Below are 16,493 nucleotides of genomic sequence, written 5' to 3' on the forward strand. Positions count from 1 at the left end.
AGGAGAGAAGGAAACAAGCCATAAGAGACTCAACGATAGAGAACAAACTGAGGGTTAATTGAGGGGGGGTGTGGGGCAAACGAAATGGGTGATGGGTATTAAGGAGGGCACTTGTTATGATGAGCACTGGGTGTTCTATGTAAGTGATGAATCACTGAATTCTACTCCAGAAACCAATATTGCACTGTATGTTAACTACCTAAAAATTTTTAAAAAAGAATATTTCTTTTTTTTCCTTTTATTTTGTTTATTTTTTAAAGATTTTATTTATTTATTTGAGAGAGAGAGAATGAGAGAGAGAGAGCACATGAGAGGGGGGAGGGTCAGAGGGAGAAGCAGACTCCCTGCCGAGCAGGGAGCCCGATGCGCGACTCGATCCAGGGACTCCAGGATCATGACCTGAGCCGAAGGCAGTCGCTTAACCAACTGAGCCACCCAGGCGCCCTCTTTTTTTTTTTTTTAAAGATTTTATTTATTTTAGGGAGAGAGCAGGAACAGGGGGGCATGGCAGAGGGAGAAGCAGACTCCCCGCTGAGCAGGGAGCCCCATGTGGGGCTCCCTCCCAGGACCCTGAGATCATGACCTGAGCTGAAGGCAGACGCTTAACCGACCGAGCCACCGAGCCACCTAGGCTTCCCCCAGAAAGAATATTCCTGATGCAGGCAGAAGCAGGGAGAAACACTGCAGTGTAGTAGCACATCATAAAAATGAAGTGAATAATGGTCACATGGTGTTCCTAAAATTCTAGTAGTCTTTCACCCAGAATTAAACACAGTGTTCAAACAGGTAACTTTTCAGTGCTCAGCAGGGGCCCCTGTTAGGGAAGAAGATATTAACTGTGGTCTAGGCAGGAGTTCTGATAGCCATGTCTACATTTTCGGATTGGTTTGCCTGGAAGCAAAGACTGTCAGCTTTTGCAGGGGGGATCTGAAGCGTGGAACTCTACAGAGCCGGCTACTACAAAGCAGCAATAGCCACTAATGTGGCCTATCATGGCCTCAGGCAGGATGTGTAAAGCACACTCCCACCATGTTCACCCTCACCCTGCTGCTAGCCATGGAGTTGGCTCTGTGGTAGACTTAGTTTCAGGTGTCTATAGCCTGTTTGTCATTTGCCAAGATGGCATGAGACCCCTGGAAATGGAACTGCCCATTCATATTCCTTGCTAGTCAAGGAACTGTCTAGTCAGGTGAAAACAGGATGTACTTTTTTATGTTCTTCAACTTTGCATTTTCTCCCAAATGTCGCCTTTATTTCTTTATTTCACTGTCCTCTGTTTAAATAATAATCAGTGCATATCGGCCCACATTTTGGTTGTTGTGTTTGGTTTGGATCTTCACATATTCAAGTAGGAAATTATGCAGAAGAACACATACAGAGGAAATGAAGGGTCTGGAAAACAGGTAACAATGAGTGATTCAAGAGAAGATTGTAGATGATAGGTCTTAATATGCTTTGAAAGATATTATCAATGGTTCACAACCTTGGTGTTTATTAGCATTTCCTGGTTCAAAAAATAGAGATGCCTGGGCCCTCCTCCGAGAATATCTGTTTTAGTTGAGCTGAGGCAAAGGCCAGCTCTGTGTTGTGTGTGGGATTCACTTCTACAATCTCCCTAGATCATTCTGGTGTAGCCAAGAATCAAAACTAGTGGATTACATATTTTCTGTTTAGCTTGAGAAAGCAGAATTAGTAGCACTGGGGGAAAGGTACAGAATAGAAAGTTTCAGCTCATCATCATGGAAAATATTCTGGTAAATAGAACTTTCTCTTTCTAGAGATATTCAGGTATACATGAGTTAACCACTTGTGAAGGATGCTGTGAAAATGCCTGCCTGAGATAACATGGAGGACTTCGTCATTCCTTAATTTTATTTAAAAAAGAAAGTGCTGCAGTGCTTCTGCAGATTTGGCATGTGATGTGCTAAGATCAGTTTTAGGCAGAATGAGTTTGAAGTATCTTCATGGAGATGTTAGTTGACCATATGGCTCTGGAGCTCACAAGAAAAACCTGACTAGGAGGACATCAGTGGAAAGGTGGTAGTGGAGATCACCATCTCTAAACTGTTTTCCATTCATTTGACCCATTTTTTATAAGCTTACCATGTATTAATAGTGATGAAAAGATATTATAGTTCCTGAGCTCATGGAATTTACAGACAAGGAAACTTAAAACTGAAGAATCTTTTTTTTTTTTTTTTTTTTAAGATTTATCTATTTATTTTAGAGAAAGCGCAAGTTGGGGGGCGGGGGGTGGAGGGGCAGAGGGAGAGAGAATCCTCAAGCAGACTCCCTGCTGAGTGCAGGGACTGATGCAGGGCTCAGTCCCATGACCTTGAGATGATGACCTGAGCTGAAATCAAGAGTTGGACATTCAACAAACTGAGCCACCCCTGTGCCCGAAAACTGGAGTCTTTACACAAGCAACAGGCTTAAACTTCTTAAAGTGTTCTGTGTCAGCTAGATTGTTTTAGTAGAGCCCAGGATTGCAACTGGATTGTAAATTCCTCAGAAAAGTCCTTTGTGGTACTTCTAACTTGTATGACAACATTTGCAGACATTGAGGTTGATGAAAAAGGGAAATTTTGGTAGTGATTTCTCAGCCCAGAAAGTAAAATTGGGGAAAGATTTCTAAGATCTCTTTTATTTATATTTGTCTTTTTCTCCTTTGCTGTCCTTTCCCTTTGGAATTTTTCTTGCTTTTGTAACATTATTATTAGTGTCAGTTCTTGAATAGAGCTATTTCTTGATATACAATTATTCCTTAGTACCTGATTTTAAAATTTGGTCATGTACTTTCAAGGACTTACTAAAAATATGATGCTAATGTAACTTAACCACAGATATCGAGAGGCAATTCAAAAATGGGATGAAGCACTGCAGTTAACCCCAGATGATGCCACCCTGTATGAGATGAAATCGCAGGTAATGATTATGAAGAATTTCATTTGCATTATGAAATCTCCTGTGTTGTGTTCATATGTGTTTGGTGAACAGTAATGAACCAAAATGGCATTTCTTTCCATTTTCTTTGTTGAATATGTCTTTTTCAAATTTGTCAACATTTCCTTTCTTAAATATGTTACCGTATTATTATTATTGGTGGGCCCTGGGTGAAATATTATCACCATATTATTTATGGCTCAGTCCCATGAAATTCATTTATTTTCACAATGAAGTTAACTTATTTTAACCTATGGTAAGATATGAAAGGAAGGCTATCTTTTAGGAAGTCACTGGTGATTTCTTAAATAAATGAAATGTGTTTGCTTTCCTTGGAAATTAATTGTAGTGGACTGAGCAATAGCTTTGTTTTTTCAGAATAAGGATGGTTGGACTCTGAGTGATGATATTTCTCTAAAAATGGCCCAGTCCTTAGCAAAAGGTCAGAATAGACTCAAATTTTTAATAGTTTAAAAATAACACTTGAATTTTTAAAAATACATTTCTGTTATTTTGTGGGAAAGTCTATAAAGAAAATCTCTGAGCACTTGGATTAAGTTATCCAAAAGACTTTAAAATCACTAATGGAATATCATACATATTTTGGCAGGGAATAGTTACAATTCAGCCTTGATCTACACACCTTACTGATATCTTTCAGATGATGATATCAAACATAAGGGACATTCTTTATCAGCTTTGATTTTAGTTTATCCAAGAAAACCCCAAATAAATTATGTCCGCTGAATGAAGTGTTGTTGAAGACCTTCATTTGGTTAAGTCTTTAACTTTCAGTCTTGACTACATATATATTAAAGACAGTGTTTGTGGTAAACTATATGAAATAAATTAATGGGTAACCTGATAATGATAGTTGTGTTACAGATCTTGTGAAATGTGAATGGTCCCAAAGATGATAGATAAAATCTAGCCCTTTCCCATAGACTGAAGCGGTAGGTTCTGGCACTCCCTATTTTTCTCTTTGTATGGTTTGAAGAATGCAGTTGTGGGGAGGCCGGTGGAGTGTTTAAATGATTTTTGTAGCAGGAAGATGTTCATAGGATGGGTGGTTGAGCAAAAAAAGACCTGGGGTCCCCCGAAAACCACATTGTAAATAGAATAATCAGAAGTGGAATTAAGAGTTCAAATACCTGTGAGCCACCATGGCTAGATCATGACCATCTTATTTTAACCAGATGGACAGCAGGGTTCAATAACTGAAAAGGGGATAGTTTACATTTTCATAGTTATTTTAGAAATAGGAAGAAGAATAGTCATTCCTGACCCTGCATGGCAAAGGAGTGGGTCAGAACCACTGAGATGCTATATTTACCAGACTAAAAATATTTTTTTAAAAATGAAAAGTTTACATATGGTTATTCATTAGTAGTTTGCTAGTTTATGAATATTACTGACAGGTTTTGTTTCTTTTTTTCTGGCTATAGGTCCTAATGTCTCTTCATGAAATGTTCCCAGCAGTACATGCAGCTGAAATGGCTGTCCAGAGAAATCCACATTCATGGGAATCTTGGCAAACTTTGGGCCGTGCTCAGCTTGGATTAGGAGAGATAGTCCTGGTAAGGAAGTTAGATTGTTATAATGACAAAATTTTATTCTGACATGTTTTTGATTAGCTGAACCAAAAAGTAAATAGCCATTTATCATATCTATGCAAAAAGTAAATAACAAATTACTTCTTAAAAGTATTAAGCCATAGGGGCGCCTGGGTGGCTCAGTTGTTAAGCGTCTGCCTTTGGCTCAGGTCATGGTCCCAGGGTCCTGGGATCAAGCCCTGCATCGGGCTCCCTGCTCAGCGGAAAGCCTGCTTCTCACTCTCCCACGCCCCCTGCTTGTGTTCCCTCTCTCGCTGTGTCTCTCTCTGTCAAATAAAAAAAAAAAAAAAAAAAAAAAAAAAAAGTATTAAGCCATAGACACAGATCAAAGTTATTATTGAACATCTTTTTCCGTTATAAACATCAGTTATATTAGAATCAGAATATCTTTTGCAGGGGGTGCCCGGGTGGTTCAGTTGGTTAAGTGTCTGACTCTTGGTTTTGGTTCAGATCATGATCTCATGGGTTGTGAGATTGAGCCCTCTGGCAGGCTCTGTGCTCAGTGGGGAGTCTGCTTGAGAATCTCTCCCTCTGTCCTTCCCACTCTCTCTCTCTCTAAAATAAATAAAATCTTAAAAAAAAAGAATTTTTTTTCAGGTATTAGGTAGCACAGGCTGAATAGATGAGAATTGACTATGACAGTTATCCTGTTTTTGTTTTTGTTTTGGTCGCTATCATCCTAAAGAGTGTTTTCAAATCTAATACAGTAGTGCCAGATTTTCTGTTTGTCTTAATTAAGATTTTGCATGGCTTTATTTGCCTTTCACAGTTAGAAAAGAAAACAATAAATAAAAAATTAAAAATAGTTTCTTTATTTTTTTTATTATTCTTTTTTTAAAGATTTTATTTATTTATTTGAGAGAGAGAATGAGAGAGACAGAGCATGAGAGGGGGGAGGGTCAGAGGGAGAAGCAGACTCCCTGCCGAGCAGGGAGCCCGATGCGGGACTCGATCCCGGGACTCCAGGATCATGACCTGAGCTGAAGGCAGTCGCTTAACCAACTGAGCCACCCAGGTGCCCTAAAAATAGTTTCTTTAAAGGCTAATGAAATGACTGGTAAACCCTGAATTTACCTTTACTAGCAATGGCTTAAGTTATGGATAAGTTGGATTTTTCTGATAAATATATTATTTCTGATTACCAAAAAAAGGTGTTTGTCAAATTCTCAGAAATAATAAGTAAAGAATTTTGATGAGAGAATAATTGGTGTCAAGTAACTTGTAAACATTATAATTTGAAATGAGATTCACAGTGATGGAAACCAGATGAACCAAAGTCCATTTTCTTTTCTTTTCTTTTTTTTTTTTTACCTGAAGACTTAAATCATACTGGAGTTGGAAAAAAGAAATCCATGGTATTTTGTTTTCTAATGGGTTAACAGGAAAACAAACAAAGCCTATCACATAATACTTTCCCCCCATTTCTGCTTTATTTAAAAGCTTACAAAGCATTATCTCTTTTGCTTGTTAAGTATCTATGGTAATGGGAATAAATCTGTAGGATTTAATGTTTAGCAAAGATTGTCCTATAAAGAAAGAAAATACTGCGGGTGACATTGTAGAGATATTTTCAGTCAATCAGTAAAAGTAAATTTGTTTAAGATTTTAAGTTTTTTTGAATAAGGGAACCAGTTGTTCAACTGTTATTTTTTTTCCTGTTGATACAGTTATGTCCATTAAAATTATGAAATTCTTGGAGGGGTTAAAAGTGGTATTTTTTTCCTCACTTAATGTAATTTTTAGGGCTGTACTTGGAAAAATCTAAAGTTGTAATTTTTATGTAAACTTAAGCTATTCTTTTGAAAGACTGAAGTGTTAAGAAAAAAATAACTTTACTCAAAATGTCATAAGGAAGGGTCACTATGAAAAATATATTGAAAGCAAGCTAAAAAATGTTAACATCTAACCATTCTTCTGATATTTGCATATATTTGGACAAAAACACAAAAAAATACATGGATAAATAGAACAGGTAGTACACTAAAAGTCAGTAGGTGGGGGGCGCCTGGGTGGCTCAGTTGGTTAAGCGACTGCCTTCGACTCGGGTCATGATCCTGGAGTCCCTGGATCGAGTCCCACATCGGGCTCCCTGCTCGGCAGGGAGTCTGCTTCTCCCTCTGACCCTCCCCCCTCTCATGTGCTCTCTCTCAAATAAATAAATAAAATCTTTAAAAAAAAAAAAAAGTCAGTAGGTGGGGATAGACCCAGGAGTAATTATTTAGGTTTTTACATAGACTTGGGTGTTGTAAGTGATGAATCATTAAATTCTACACCTGAAACTTAATATTACACTATATGTTAACTAACTGGAATGTAAATAAAAACCTGAAACTTAAAAAAAGAGAGTTGGGTGTTGGAAAACAATGATTAGCTTAGTTTGTTCTTCATTTTCTAATTGTTTGAGGTGTAAAATTAGCTTTTTAATTGAGATCTTTCTTGTATAAACTTCCCTCTTAGTTCTGCTTTTGCTGCATCCATAAGTTTTAGTATGTTATATGTTCATTCTTGTTTGTCTCCAGATGTTTTCTCATTTCCCTTTTGACTTCTTTGATTCACTGGTTGTTTAAGATTGTGTTGTTTAGTTTCTGCTTATTTGTGAATTTCCTGGTTTTTCTTCTGTTATTGATTTCTGGTTTTATTCCGTTGTCATTAGAAAAGATACTTGGTATGATTTCAGTCACCTTAAATTTGTTAAGACTTGCTCTGTGACCTGACATGTGATCTCTCCTGGAAAATGTTCTGTTTGTATTTGAGAATAGTATGTACTCTGATGCTGTTGAGAGGAATGTTTTGTCTATGTCTTTTAGGCCCCTTTGATCTATAGTGTTGTTCAGGTCCTCTGTTCCCTTAGTGATCTTCTGTCTGGGTGTTGGATCCATTGCTGAAAGTTAGGTATTGCAGTCTCCTGCTATTTATTTCTGTCAGTTTCTCACTTCAGTTCTGTCCATGTTTGCTTTATACATATAGGTGTTCTGATGTTGGAATAAATATATTTTATAATGATTGTATCTCCCTTGTGAATTGACCCTTTTATCATTCTATAATGTCCTTCTTTGTCTCTTGCGACAGTCAATATATGTTAGCATTATTTGAATCTAAGCTCTTGGCGTTAAAGGTAGGCATTCCGGGTACCTTCCTGATCATGCTTTAGCCCAGAAATCCCTAGATTCTTATATCTCCTGGCCTGCAGAAGCAGAACAATGCATTTGCCTTGTCTTGAACTATAATAGCATTACCTGTACTTTAATGGACTTGGAGTCCTCAGCAGCAATTTGTCTGGCACTTTCTTTCACACTTCTTTAACTTTTTTTTTTCCCATCATAATCATCATCCAGCGTTTAGGGTACAGCCCTAATTTCTATCCTTACATTCTAATATGTTTTAAAATATATATATATATATATATATATTTTAAAGAGATAGAGATAGATATTATGGATTACATTAAATCCACTCATTTTTTTTAAAACAAAGCAAACAATAAAAAAAAAACTTTGATTTTTTTTTTTTTTAACTCCCCTAGGCAATTCGAAGTTTTCAGGTCGCCCTTCACATCTATCCAATGAACCCTGAAATATGGAAAGAAGACCTTTCTTGGGCAAGAACACTCCAGGAGCAGCAGAAGGTAGCCCAGAAGATTAAAAAGCGTGAAGCATCAGTGGAAGTAACCCATTTCTCACCAAAGTCCATTCCTGACTATGACTTTGAAAGTGATGAGATTGTTGCTGTTTGTGCGGCGATTGCTGAGAAACAGAAGACGGTTCCAGCAAGTAAAACGATGGTTATTGTGTCGGCTTCTGGGACTGTAGAGACGGTCACTGAGAAGGAAGATGGTGCTGCACCACCAGATGGCTCTGTTTTCATCAAAGCCCGATGAAGTAGTGGGAATCCTTTAATCTGTCTTTTTGATTGCCACTTAAAATTTTAGGCATAGGGACGTTAACTATGGAGAAACAGAGCAAAGCTCCTGTTTGTAAAGTGAGTTTCGCAGATGAGACATATAAAAACTAAATGGTAGAATTACTGTACAGTGTTTGGATGCTTTGATAAGTTATGATTTAAACTTCTTAAGATTAGAAATCTGAGTACGGTGGCTTTTGATTAATAAACTTAATGTAATCCAAAAATATAAGTGAATGCATTTTAAAGACACAACTTGAAAAGTGAATTCTCTACTAGTGAATCACTCGATGGCCAGTGTTATTAAAATGCTGACTTGTTGACTTTTGTTTCATGATAAAGGAAGTCGGTGATTTCTTTCCCTCCTTAGAAATATACTGCTCTTGCTCTTTACTCTTCTGTTTTTCCGGTTGCATTAGAGTCTGTCACAAAGCTTGAATATCTTTGACATTCATTTTGATTCAAAGTTGTCATTTGGTTATATGTGGGATCTTTGAAAGTTTGACTGAAAATGCATGCAAGTGTGTACATTCTAAACATTTTCGAAGTTTCTCTGAATTCTGATTTGTGCTTATATTTTGACTTTAAGATTATTATGAAAATAGTAGTTGCCTCTTTCAGTATTAGGTATGTAAAATACTGATAAATGTCAGAATGATGGTTTTATTTTTTTAGTTGTTAAAGTGGATAGTGTTCCTTTCCACAGGTAGGTCATGTTTCAGATGTGCATTTTTAAAAAATGAATGGCTTTTATAGATGTGTCATAACAAATTGTACTACTGTGTTGTCCCAGTCAAAAGCAGTATTTTCTTCTCCTTATTTTTAAAAGCTTAAAAACTCTAAAAATAACTTATCTTTTGCTTATAACTTTCCAGCTAATGGTTTGGAAGTCCTTTTCTAGATAACTTTTTTGCAACTACTCAATTAAATTAGTTTCAATTTTAATAGCTAGATTATATCTTTCTAAAAATAAAAAAGTAAGGATGTTAATGAGTGCCAGTGAATGAATAATTTAGGCACAACATACATAGAAACTGAAACGTGACTATGGTACAGTATGTGAGTAGAGAAGGATATATTTAAAGAAATATTTCATTGAAAGGCCACAGTTGTATTCACAAATCAAAACTGTTATTGCTAATGTGAATTATTATTTTTATACTACATATATTGTAGTACAATTATATAGACTACTGGGTACTGTTACTTCTGACACTCAGGAAGCTATTATTGCTGTAAAATTAATTTTACCCTTGTTAGAAATGAAAGTAAGCTATTTTATTTTAAGGAATCTTACCTTAACCTGTTGGAGCATGTGAGTAATGGTCGACATTTTTCTGAGATGATTTTTTTTTTCCTTTTTAAATTTTTATTTAAATTCTAGTTAATTGACATACAGTGTAATACTGGTTTCAGGAGTAGAATTCAGTGATTCATCACTTACATACAACACCCAGTACTCATCATTACAAGTGCCCTCCTTAATGCTCATCACCCATCTAGCCCATCCCCCACCCTCTGAGATGATTTAAAATTTTTTTCCTTTAGTGGAATGCTTACCTCTTTTTTTCCAGAGTATTGTATTTTCCCCAAAGTTACATCAGAAAGTTAGCTCTGGTTAGAGAGGTTAGTTTTAGAGTAATCCAAAAAACAAATACTAATTACATTTTATTTCATTTAATAAAGGATATTCTCTCAGGGTAGATACTTGGGCATCTACAGAAGTGAGCATTCACCCTTTGGTATGTTGTTTGGAGTATTGGGTTTTTGTTTATCGTGTAATTTGTGAATAAATAGTTTTTTTTTTCCCTGCATTTTAAAGATTTGCCTCTTTGTATTGTTAACTTTTGAAAAATTAGATTTATTTATTTAATTTCTTTGTTATGTGGGAATAAAATATGTAAAGCACCTTGGATGGTATCTTGCATAGGATGCGCTCAGTAAATGTTAGCTATTTCTATGAAGAACTTGAATTAGTTTGGAGATATTTAACCTCAGTTTCTTCTGATTTTAAGATGGTAGGAGAACTTCGTAATCTTTATCTGAAAGTGAGGAGTCACTACTTTTGATATTGTAGGACAGATGGTTATCAGTTGGGGTTATTCTTGTCATAAATTCTATCTCAACCCTAAAAGAGGCAAGACCCAGGATGGAGGGCATGTAGCCACAAGATTCTGTTAAAGAACCTAGTGTTTTTCCTGTATTGATATCGGTAGGCCAGATTAGTCTTTTCCTTACTCAGATATAAGACATAAGTTGGAAGACATAAAATGGAGAGAAAAGGAATAATGAATTATGAAGAAGGAAGGCAGCTCATTTATTCATGCCCCAGAAGATGCTCAGCTAACACTCTTCTATGTGTGAAGAGAAAAATGCATATATCATTTTATAAGATGTGAATACTGATACAGAGACATTTGCTAAGCTTGTTAACTGCAATAACAAATACTTCTGAATCTGAAAGAAAAATAGTTGATGCTCATAATAGTGATATAATTAAAGATGTTTAATATACCTTCTGAAATAACATTAAACAGTATATTGAATATAATTTGTATTATTCTTATTTGAAAATTGTGTGGCATAGACACTTATTAGTCAGAACACCACACATCCAGATCATGCCTGATAATTTGAGAATCCATGTATTATTCTCTAGACAACAGGTTTGTAGATTATAGAGTATTTATGTTAAATGTGCTAACAAATACTACGCAAACAATGAAAAGTCATGCAAGTTATAGATCACAGAACCCAGATTTACTGCAGTTGGGGCCTAGGTACAAAATTTTTTTTTTTTTTAAGATTTTATTTATTTATTTGAGAGAATGAGAAAGAGAGCACATGAGAGGGGGGAGGGTCCGAGGGAGAAGCAGACTCCCCGCCGAGCAGGGAGCCCGATGCGGGACTCGATCCTGGGACTCCAGGATCATGACCTGAGCCGAAGGCAGTCACTTAACCAACTGAGCCACCCAGGCGCCCCTAGGTACAAAATTTTATGGTAGTAGTCTTAATGTAAAGAGCTTTTAAATTGATGTTATATGACAAAATTATAGGGAAGACTAAATAAAAAAGTTTTGTCTGAGAAAGCTAGAGTTGCCATGATTATAACTGACCACTATAGCGTCTTCAGTTTGAAAATTATGCTTTATGTAACGATGTCAAAAGCTTGTCTTACTGCCTTTCCCAGCAGTAAGAAAACTTTGTTTGTTTTTATTTCAGACTCTGTGAGACAGTAGCCTTTCTAAATTGACTCTGGACCAGCCATTCTGGAGCTTTGATTTCATGACATACATGTATCTACATGAGTTTTGAGTTGACACAGGAACCATAGTTCCAGGATTATCTTTAAGTCAATTGGTATATTAAATGTGTTTTTTTCTGAGAGATTTTTATTAAGCCAATGGTGTGTACTTTGTAATTGATGACATTTTAGGATTGAGAAAGTAAGGGTTTGGTTTTTTTTTAAATCAATAACAAAATACAGAAATTTCATTACCAAAGTAAATTAAAATGAAGTATGTCACTTTAGTCCCTTGCAATGAAATATGCCTTCCTGAATGGAAGGGAAGGGGTAGCCCTGTGGTTGGTGTACCATGAATTGTGCCTTAATGCATGTTGTATGTGAACTTGCTCTGTGTGCCACAGTGGAAGACAGGTTGAGAAATGTTGATCTACATTTTGTTGGGAAGGCAGAGGGTAGGAATAGCTTCCTTTCATCCATTAAGCAAGGAATCCTGATCACTCCCTTCTCTAATCACCCCCAGTGCCCTGCGAAAGGGAGTTCAGGATAAAGAACTGGACATGCAAACCTTTCTCCCCTTTCTGGGGATTTATAATGCTTGCAGAGAGCCTATGTTGTATTCTCTTGCCAGGCACAGCATAAGCTTTGCAGTGAAAGGCTCTCTGCCTCTGCGAGGGGAGCCCTGTGGTTGTATAGGACTGCCCATTCCTTGGTGAGCAGGTCTAATTCTGGGTTAGATATTAGGTAGCCATTATTGGTACAAGCCTAAATTACACCCTTTAACCTACGTCCTTCAGCAATAAAGTTGATATCTCCATTTACCTGGCTTGGTCTCTCAAGTGGCTCAGAAGTCAGGAGGGCACAGGGCATATTATTTCATGATTCCCTCAAACTCCAACAAAAATTAGTGAAAATTATATTTCAAAGTAAGCATGAGATAAACACCAAATTGGGATTTTTTTTCTAATTTCATGTATTTTTTAAGTCATGGAAATTCTATTGGAAATGGATAATGTCAATTACAAGACAATATGTAAACATTTGTTCAGCATATCCAAAGATCTCACTAGGAATTGTGAAGGACCCACAGTATTGACTCTACATTTAATTAGAAGGAAAGAATGTAAAATAAATCATATTCTCTGTCCACCCTGTCAACTTTCTTAAGAGTGTAATTTACATATAATAAAATGCACCCTATATTGTAAGTTTACAGTTTGAGGAGTTTTAACAAATGTGAACAACCCCACAATCACCATTACCATCAAGATGTAGAATATTTCCATCACCCAAAAAGTTCTCTAATGCCCATTTGTTGTGAGTTCCCCTCCACCCCAAGAACCAGCATTGTTCAACCACTGATTCCTTTCTGTGACTATAAATTAGATTCGACTCTTCTAGAATTTCAAATAAATCATACAGTATTTACTCTGTGTCTGACACTTTGCTCAGCATAGTACTTTTGAAATCCATCCATGTCGAGTTTCATCTGTGCTATTGTGTATATCAGCAATAGGTTTTATTTTTATTGCTGAGTATTATTCTGTTGTGTGGTTAAACCACAATTTATAGCTATTCATGTATGTTGATGGGCATCTAGGTTGTTGATGAACATCTAAGTTTTAGTCTCTTATCAATAAAGCTGCTATGTATATATGTTGCAGGTCTGTGTGTGGCGATGTGTTTTCATTTCTCTTGGTGAAATACCTGGAGGTAGGATTGTTCAGTCTTCTGGTAAGTGTATGTGTAACTTTTGACGAAATAAACTTTTCCTAAGTATTTGTGCTATTTTGCGTTCTGACAAGCAGTGTATGGTTTCAGTTGCTCCATATCCTTGTCAATGCTTGATATTGTCATTATTTTTCATTTTAACCACTTCGGTGGATGTGTACTAGATCTCGTTGTGGTTTTAGTATGCCTTTCCCTGATGATGTTAAACATTTTTTCATATGCTTACATGACATTTGTATATCTTTTGGGAAGTGCCTGTTCAAATATTTTGCCGGTTTTTTATTTGGGTTATCTAATTACTGAGCTGTAAGAATTTTTCTATATTTTGGATAAAAACTCTACAAGATATTTGCACTGTGAATATTTTGTCCCCATCTATGGTTTGCCTTTTTGTTTTCTTTTTTTTTTTTTTTAAAGATTTTATTTATTTATTTGAGACAGAGAGAATGAGAGAGAGAGAGCACATGAGAGGGGGGAGGGTCAGAGGGAGAAGCAGGCTCCCGCCGAGCAGGGAGCCCAATGCGGGACTCGATCCCGGGACTCGATCCCGGGACTCCAGGATCATGACCTGAGCCGAAGGCAGTCGCTTAACCAACTGAGCCACTCAGGCGCCCTGCCTTTTTGTTTTCTTGATGATAACTTTGGAAGAGCAGAATTTCAAAATTTTGACGAAGTCCAATTTACATATATATATATAAAACATGTATATTACATATATAATGTAAATATATTTAAATATTACATATGTGTGTATATATATTTATGGTTGTGTTTTTTGTGTGCTGAGAAATCTGTGCTTACTCCAAGATCAGAAAGATTTTCTATGTTTTCTTTAGAAGTTTTATAGTTTTAGCTTTTATAATTAGGTCTGTGATCCATTTGAAGTTAGTTTTTATGTGTTGTATAAAGAACTGGACATGCAAACCTTTCTCCCCTTTCTGGGGATTTATAATGCTTGCAGAGAGCCTATGTTGTATTCTCTTGCCAGGCACAGCATAAGCTTTGCAGTGAAAGGCTCTCTGCCTTTCACTCCTCTAGATGCATGTCCCCTGGCCTGCTACAGAGCTGTTGCCTTGAGCTTTTTCATCATGGTTCTGGGAATTCTCTTTGCTTCTTCCTTGCATTGAATCTTGTTTCACCCCTTCTCAAAAAGAAATATTGACCAAATTGTTCAGATTTTAGTGTGTGGACTTGCCATGGTTAAATGTTTTCTGGACATAGGAATGTTTGGCATATTCTTCTTTCTCTCCCATGCTGTGGAATGGGGTAGATGACCTAGAAAGGTAAAGATAGGGTAATGAATGAATGGTAGAGACATTGATATTGATATGAGGATAAGAGGCGCAACTATCTTTCTTTTTTTCCAAAGTGTTTCCAGCCTGCAGCTAAAGCCCCAGGTATGCCCCAGGACCCATGCTAAACAACAGGGTCAAATGTGCTCTTTTGCCGATTCTCTTTCTCTCTGGTTCCATTCCTTGTGTATCTGGAAAGCCACCTTGTGATCATACCTGCAATATCTCAGATTCATGTTTGGAGGTGCTGGGAAAGGCACGTGGTGGGGAGAGCAGTGGAAGAGAGCACACTTCACGGTGTGTTTTGTTCTGAAGCAATCACAAGGACAGGTTCACTGCTATCTGGAAGGAGGGCATGGCTACTGAACCTTTCATAAGTTGAAACAGTATAAAGTGAAGAAGCAATGACCATTAACGTATACGGAAAAAATTTTTTGAGTTTTCTCAAACCCCCAAAATAACCTCCCTTAGACTTTTTTGATATTGTAGGACACATTTTGCCAACGAACACACAAAAGAACTTCAGATAAAGCACAGATGCTCACAGACACAGTTCAAGCCCTGGCGGCTTGGTCCTGAGAGGCTGAGTGTGGGTTCTGGGGCAGGAAGTTGGGGGGCCACTGTCGCTGCTCAGGGTTGTGCTGCCTCTGGAATGGCTCGATGCAAAACCAACACTGAATGCTATTTTTGCTTTTCATTTTTGGCAAAAGCAAAAATCTTCTTTGGATTTCTTTGGGTTAGTGAAAACATACCAATGTAGGTCTTTTGCAAGAGTGAAGTGGTGTAATGCAAACCTTGGGAAGGTAGGGATTGCATTTAGGAAAAATGACCGCCCCGTGTCATGCGGCTATTTCTGCATTAAGATTTAAGGCCAAAGGCATAGCTAACAGTAAATACCACTATGCCTTGGTTTTCCCATGGGCCTTTGTGTTTGTGACCCCAATAAGAAACCATGGAGAGGGTGGCTGCACTTTGGGAAAGGACTTTTGTGTTCCATGGTCTTCTCATCAAAGTACCACTTTAATAGCTGTGCCAATCTAAATCATCTTTCCTAACACACTTCACATGTTGGTTAGATTGTCTTAAAGATCATAAGATGGAGTTAGGATTATCTTTCTCTCTGCTATATCCTACTGGGACCAGGTAGAGTTTAATACCAGCCAGTTAGACAATCAGAATTTTCTTGCATAGAAAGTTTGAAGCTGTAAATGTTCAGGAACAAGTTTCCCACAAGAAACTATCTTCACATCACATAGCTGGTAAATTTTATAAATAGATGTGGAATGGATGACGAACAATGCTGAAGTTTTTCTTCCTTGGCTGTTCTTTAATAAGGCAGACTCAACAATCAAAAGACATTGTCATGGACTGAATTGTATCTCCTTAAAATTCAGATGGTGAAGCCCTCTCCCTGACCCCATGTAACTGTATTTGGAGGTAGGGCCTTCAAGGAGGTAATTCGGGTCAAACAAGGTCATAAGGGTGGGCCCTAATCCAGTATGAGTAGTGTCCTTATAGCAAAAGAGACATCAGGGAAGCAGGTGTACAAAGAGAAGGCCATGTGACAGCACAGCAGGGAAATGGCCATCTCAAGGCAAGGAGAGAGGCTCTAGGATAAGCCAGGCCTGCCAGCGCCTTGACCTTGGACCTCCAGCTTCTAGAACTGTAAGAAAATAAATTTCTACTTGATGCCTCACAGTCCGTGGTATTTTGTTACGGTAGCCTTAGGAAACTAATATGGACATAGAACTCAGTTTAAAAATGCACAAA

General features: G+C 37.2%; 1 protein-coding gene across 4 annotated transcripts in view; it reads left to right on the plus strand.

Annotated features, from left to right (window-relative positions):
• The window catches only part of TTC33 (tetratricopeptide repeat domain 33), a 36,798-nt gene extending 23,435 nt beyond the window's left edge, over window positions 1–13,363 (plus strand). For all 4 annotated transcript variants that reach the window (XM_045904291.3, XM_045861790.3, XM_045904300.2 and 1 more), the window contains exons 3-5: window positions 2,844–2,925; window positions 4,389–4,520; window positions 8,080–13,363. In XM_045904291.3, coding sequence (XP_045760247.1) covers window positions 2,844–2,925; window positions 4,389–4,520; window positions 8,080–8,433 — 568 coding nt within the window. In that variant the 3' untranslated portion in view covers window positions 8,434–13,363. The remainder of the gene's footprint in view (window positions 1–2,843; window positions 2,926–4,388; window positions 4,521–8,079) is intronic.
• The last annotated feature ends 3,130 nt before the right edge of the window (window positions 13,364–16,493 follow it).

Source organism: Mirounga angustirostris, unplaced genomic scaffold (assembly GCF_029215605.1).
Source record: "Mirounga angustirostris isolate CCGP_5_RB_7025 unplaced genomic scaffold, mMirAng1.0.hap1 SCAF_7, whole genome shotgun sequence".
Taxonomy (NCBI): Eukaryota; Metazoa; Chordata; class Mammalia; order Carnivora; family Phocidae; genus Mirounga; species Mirounga angustirostris.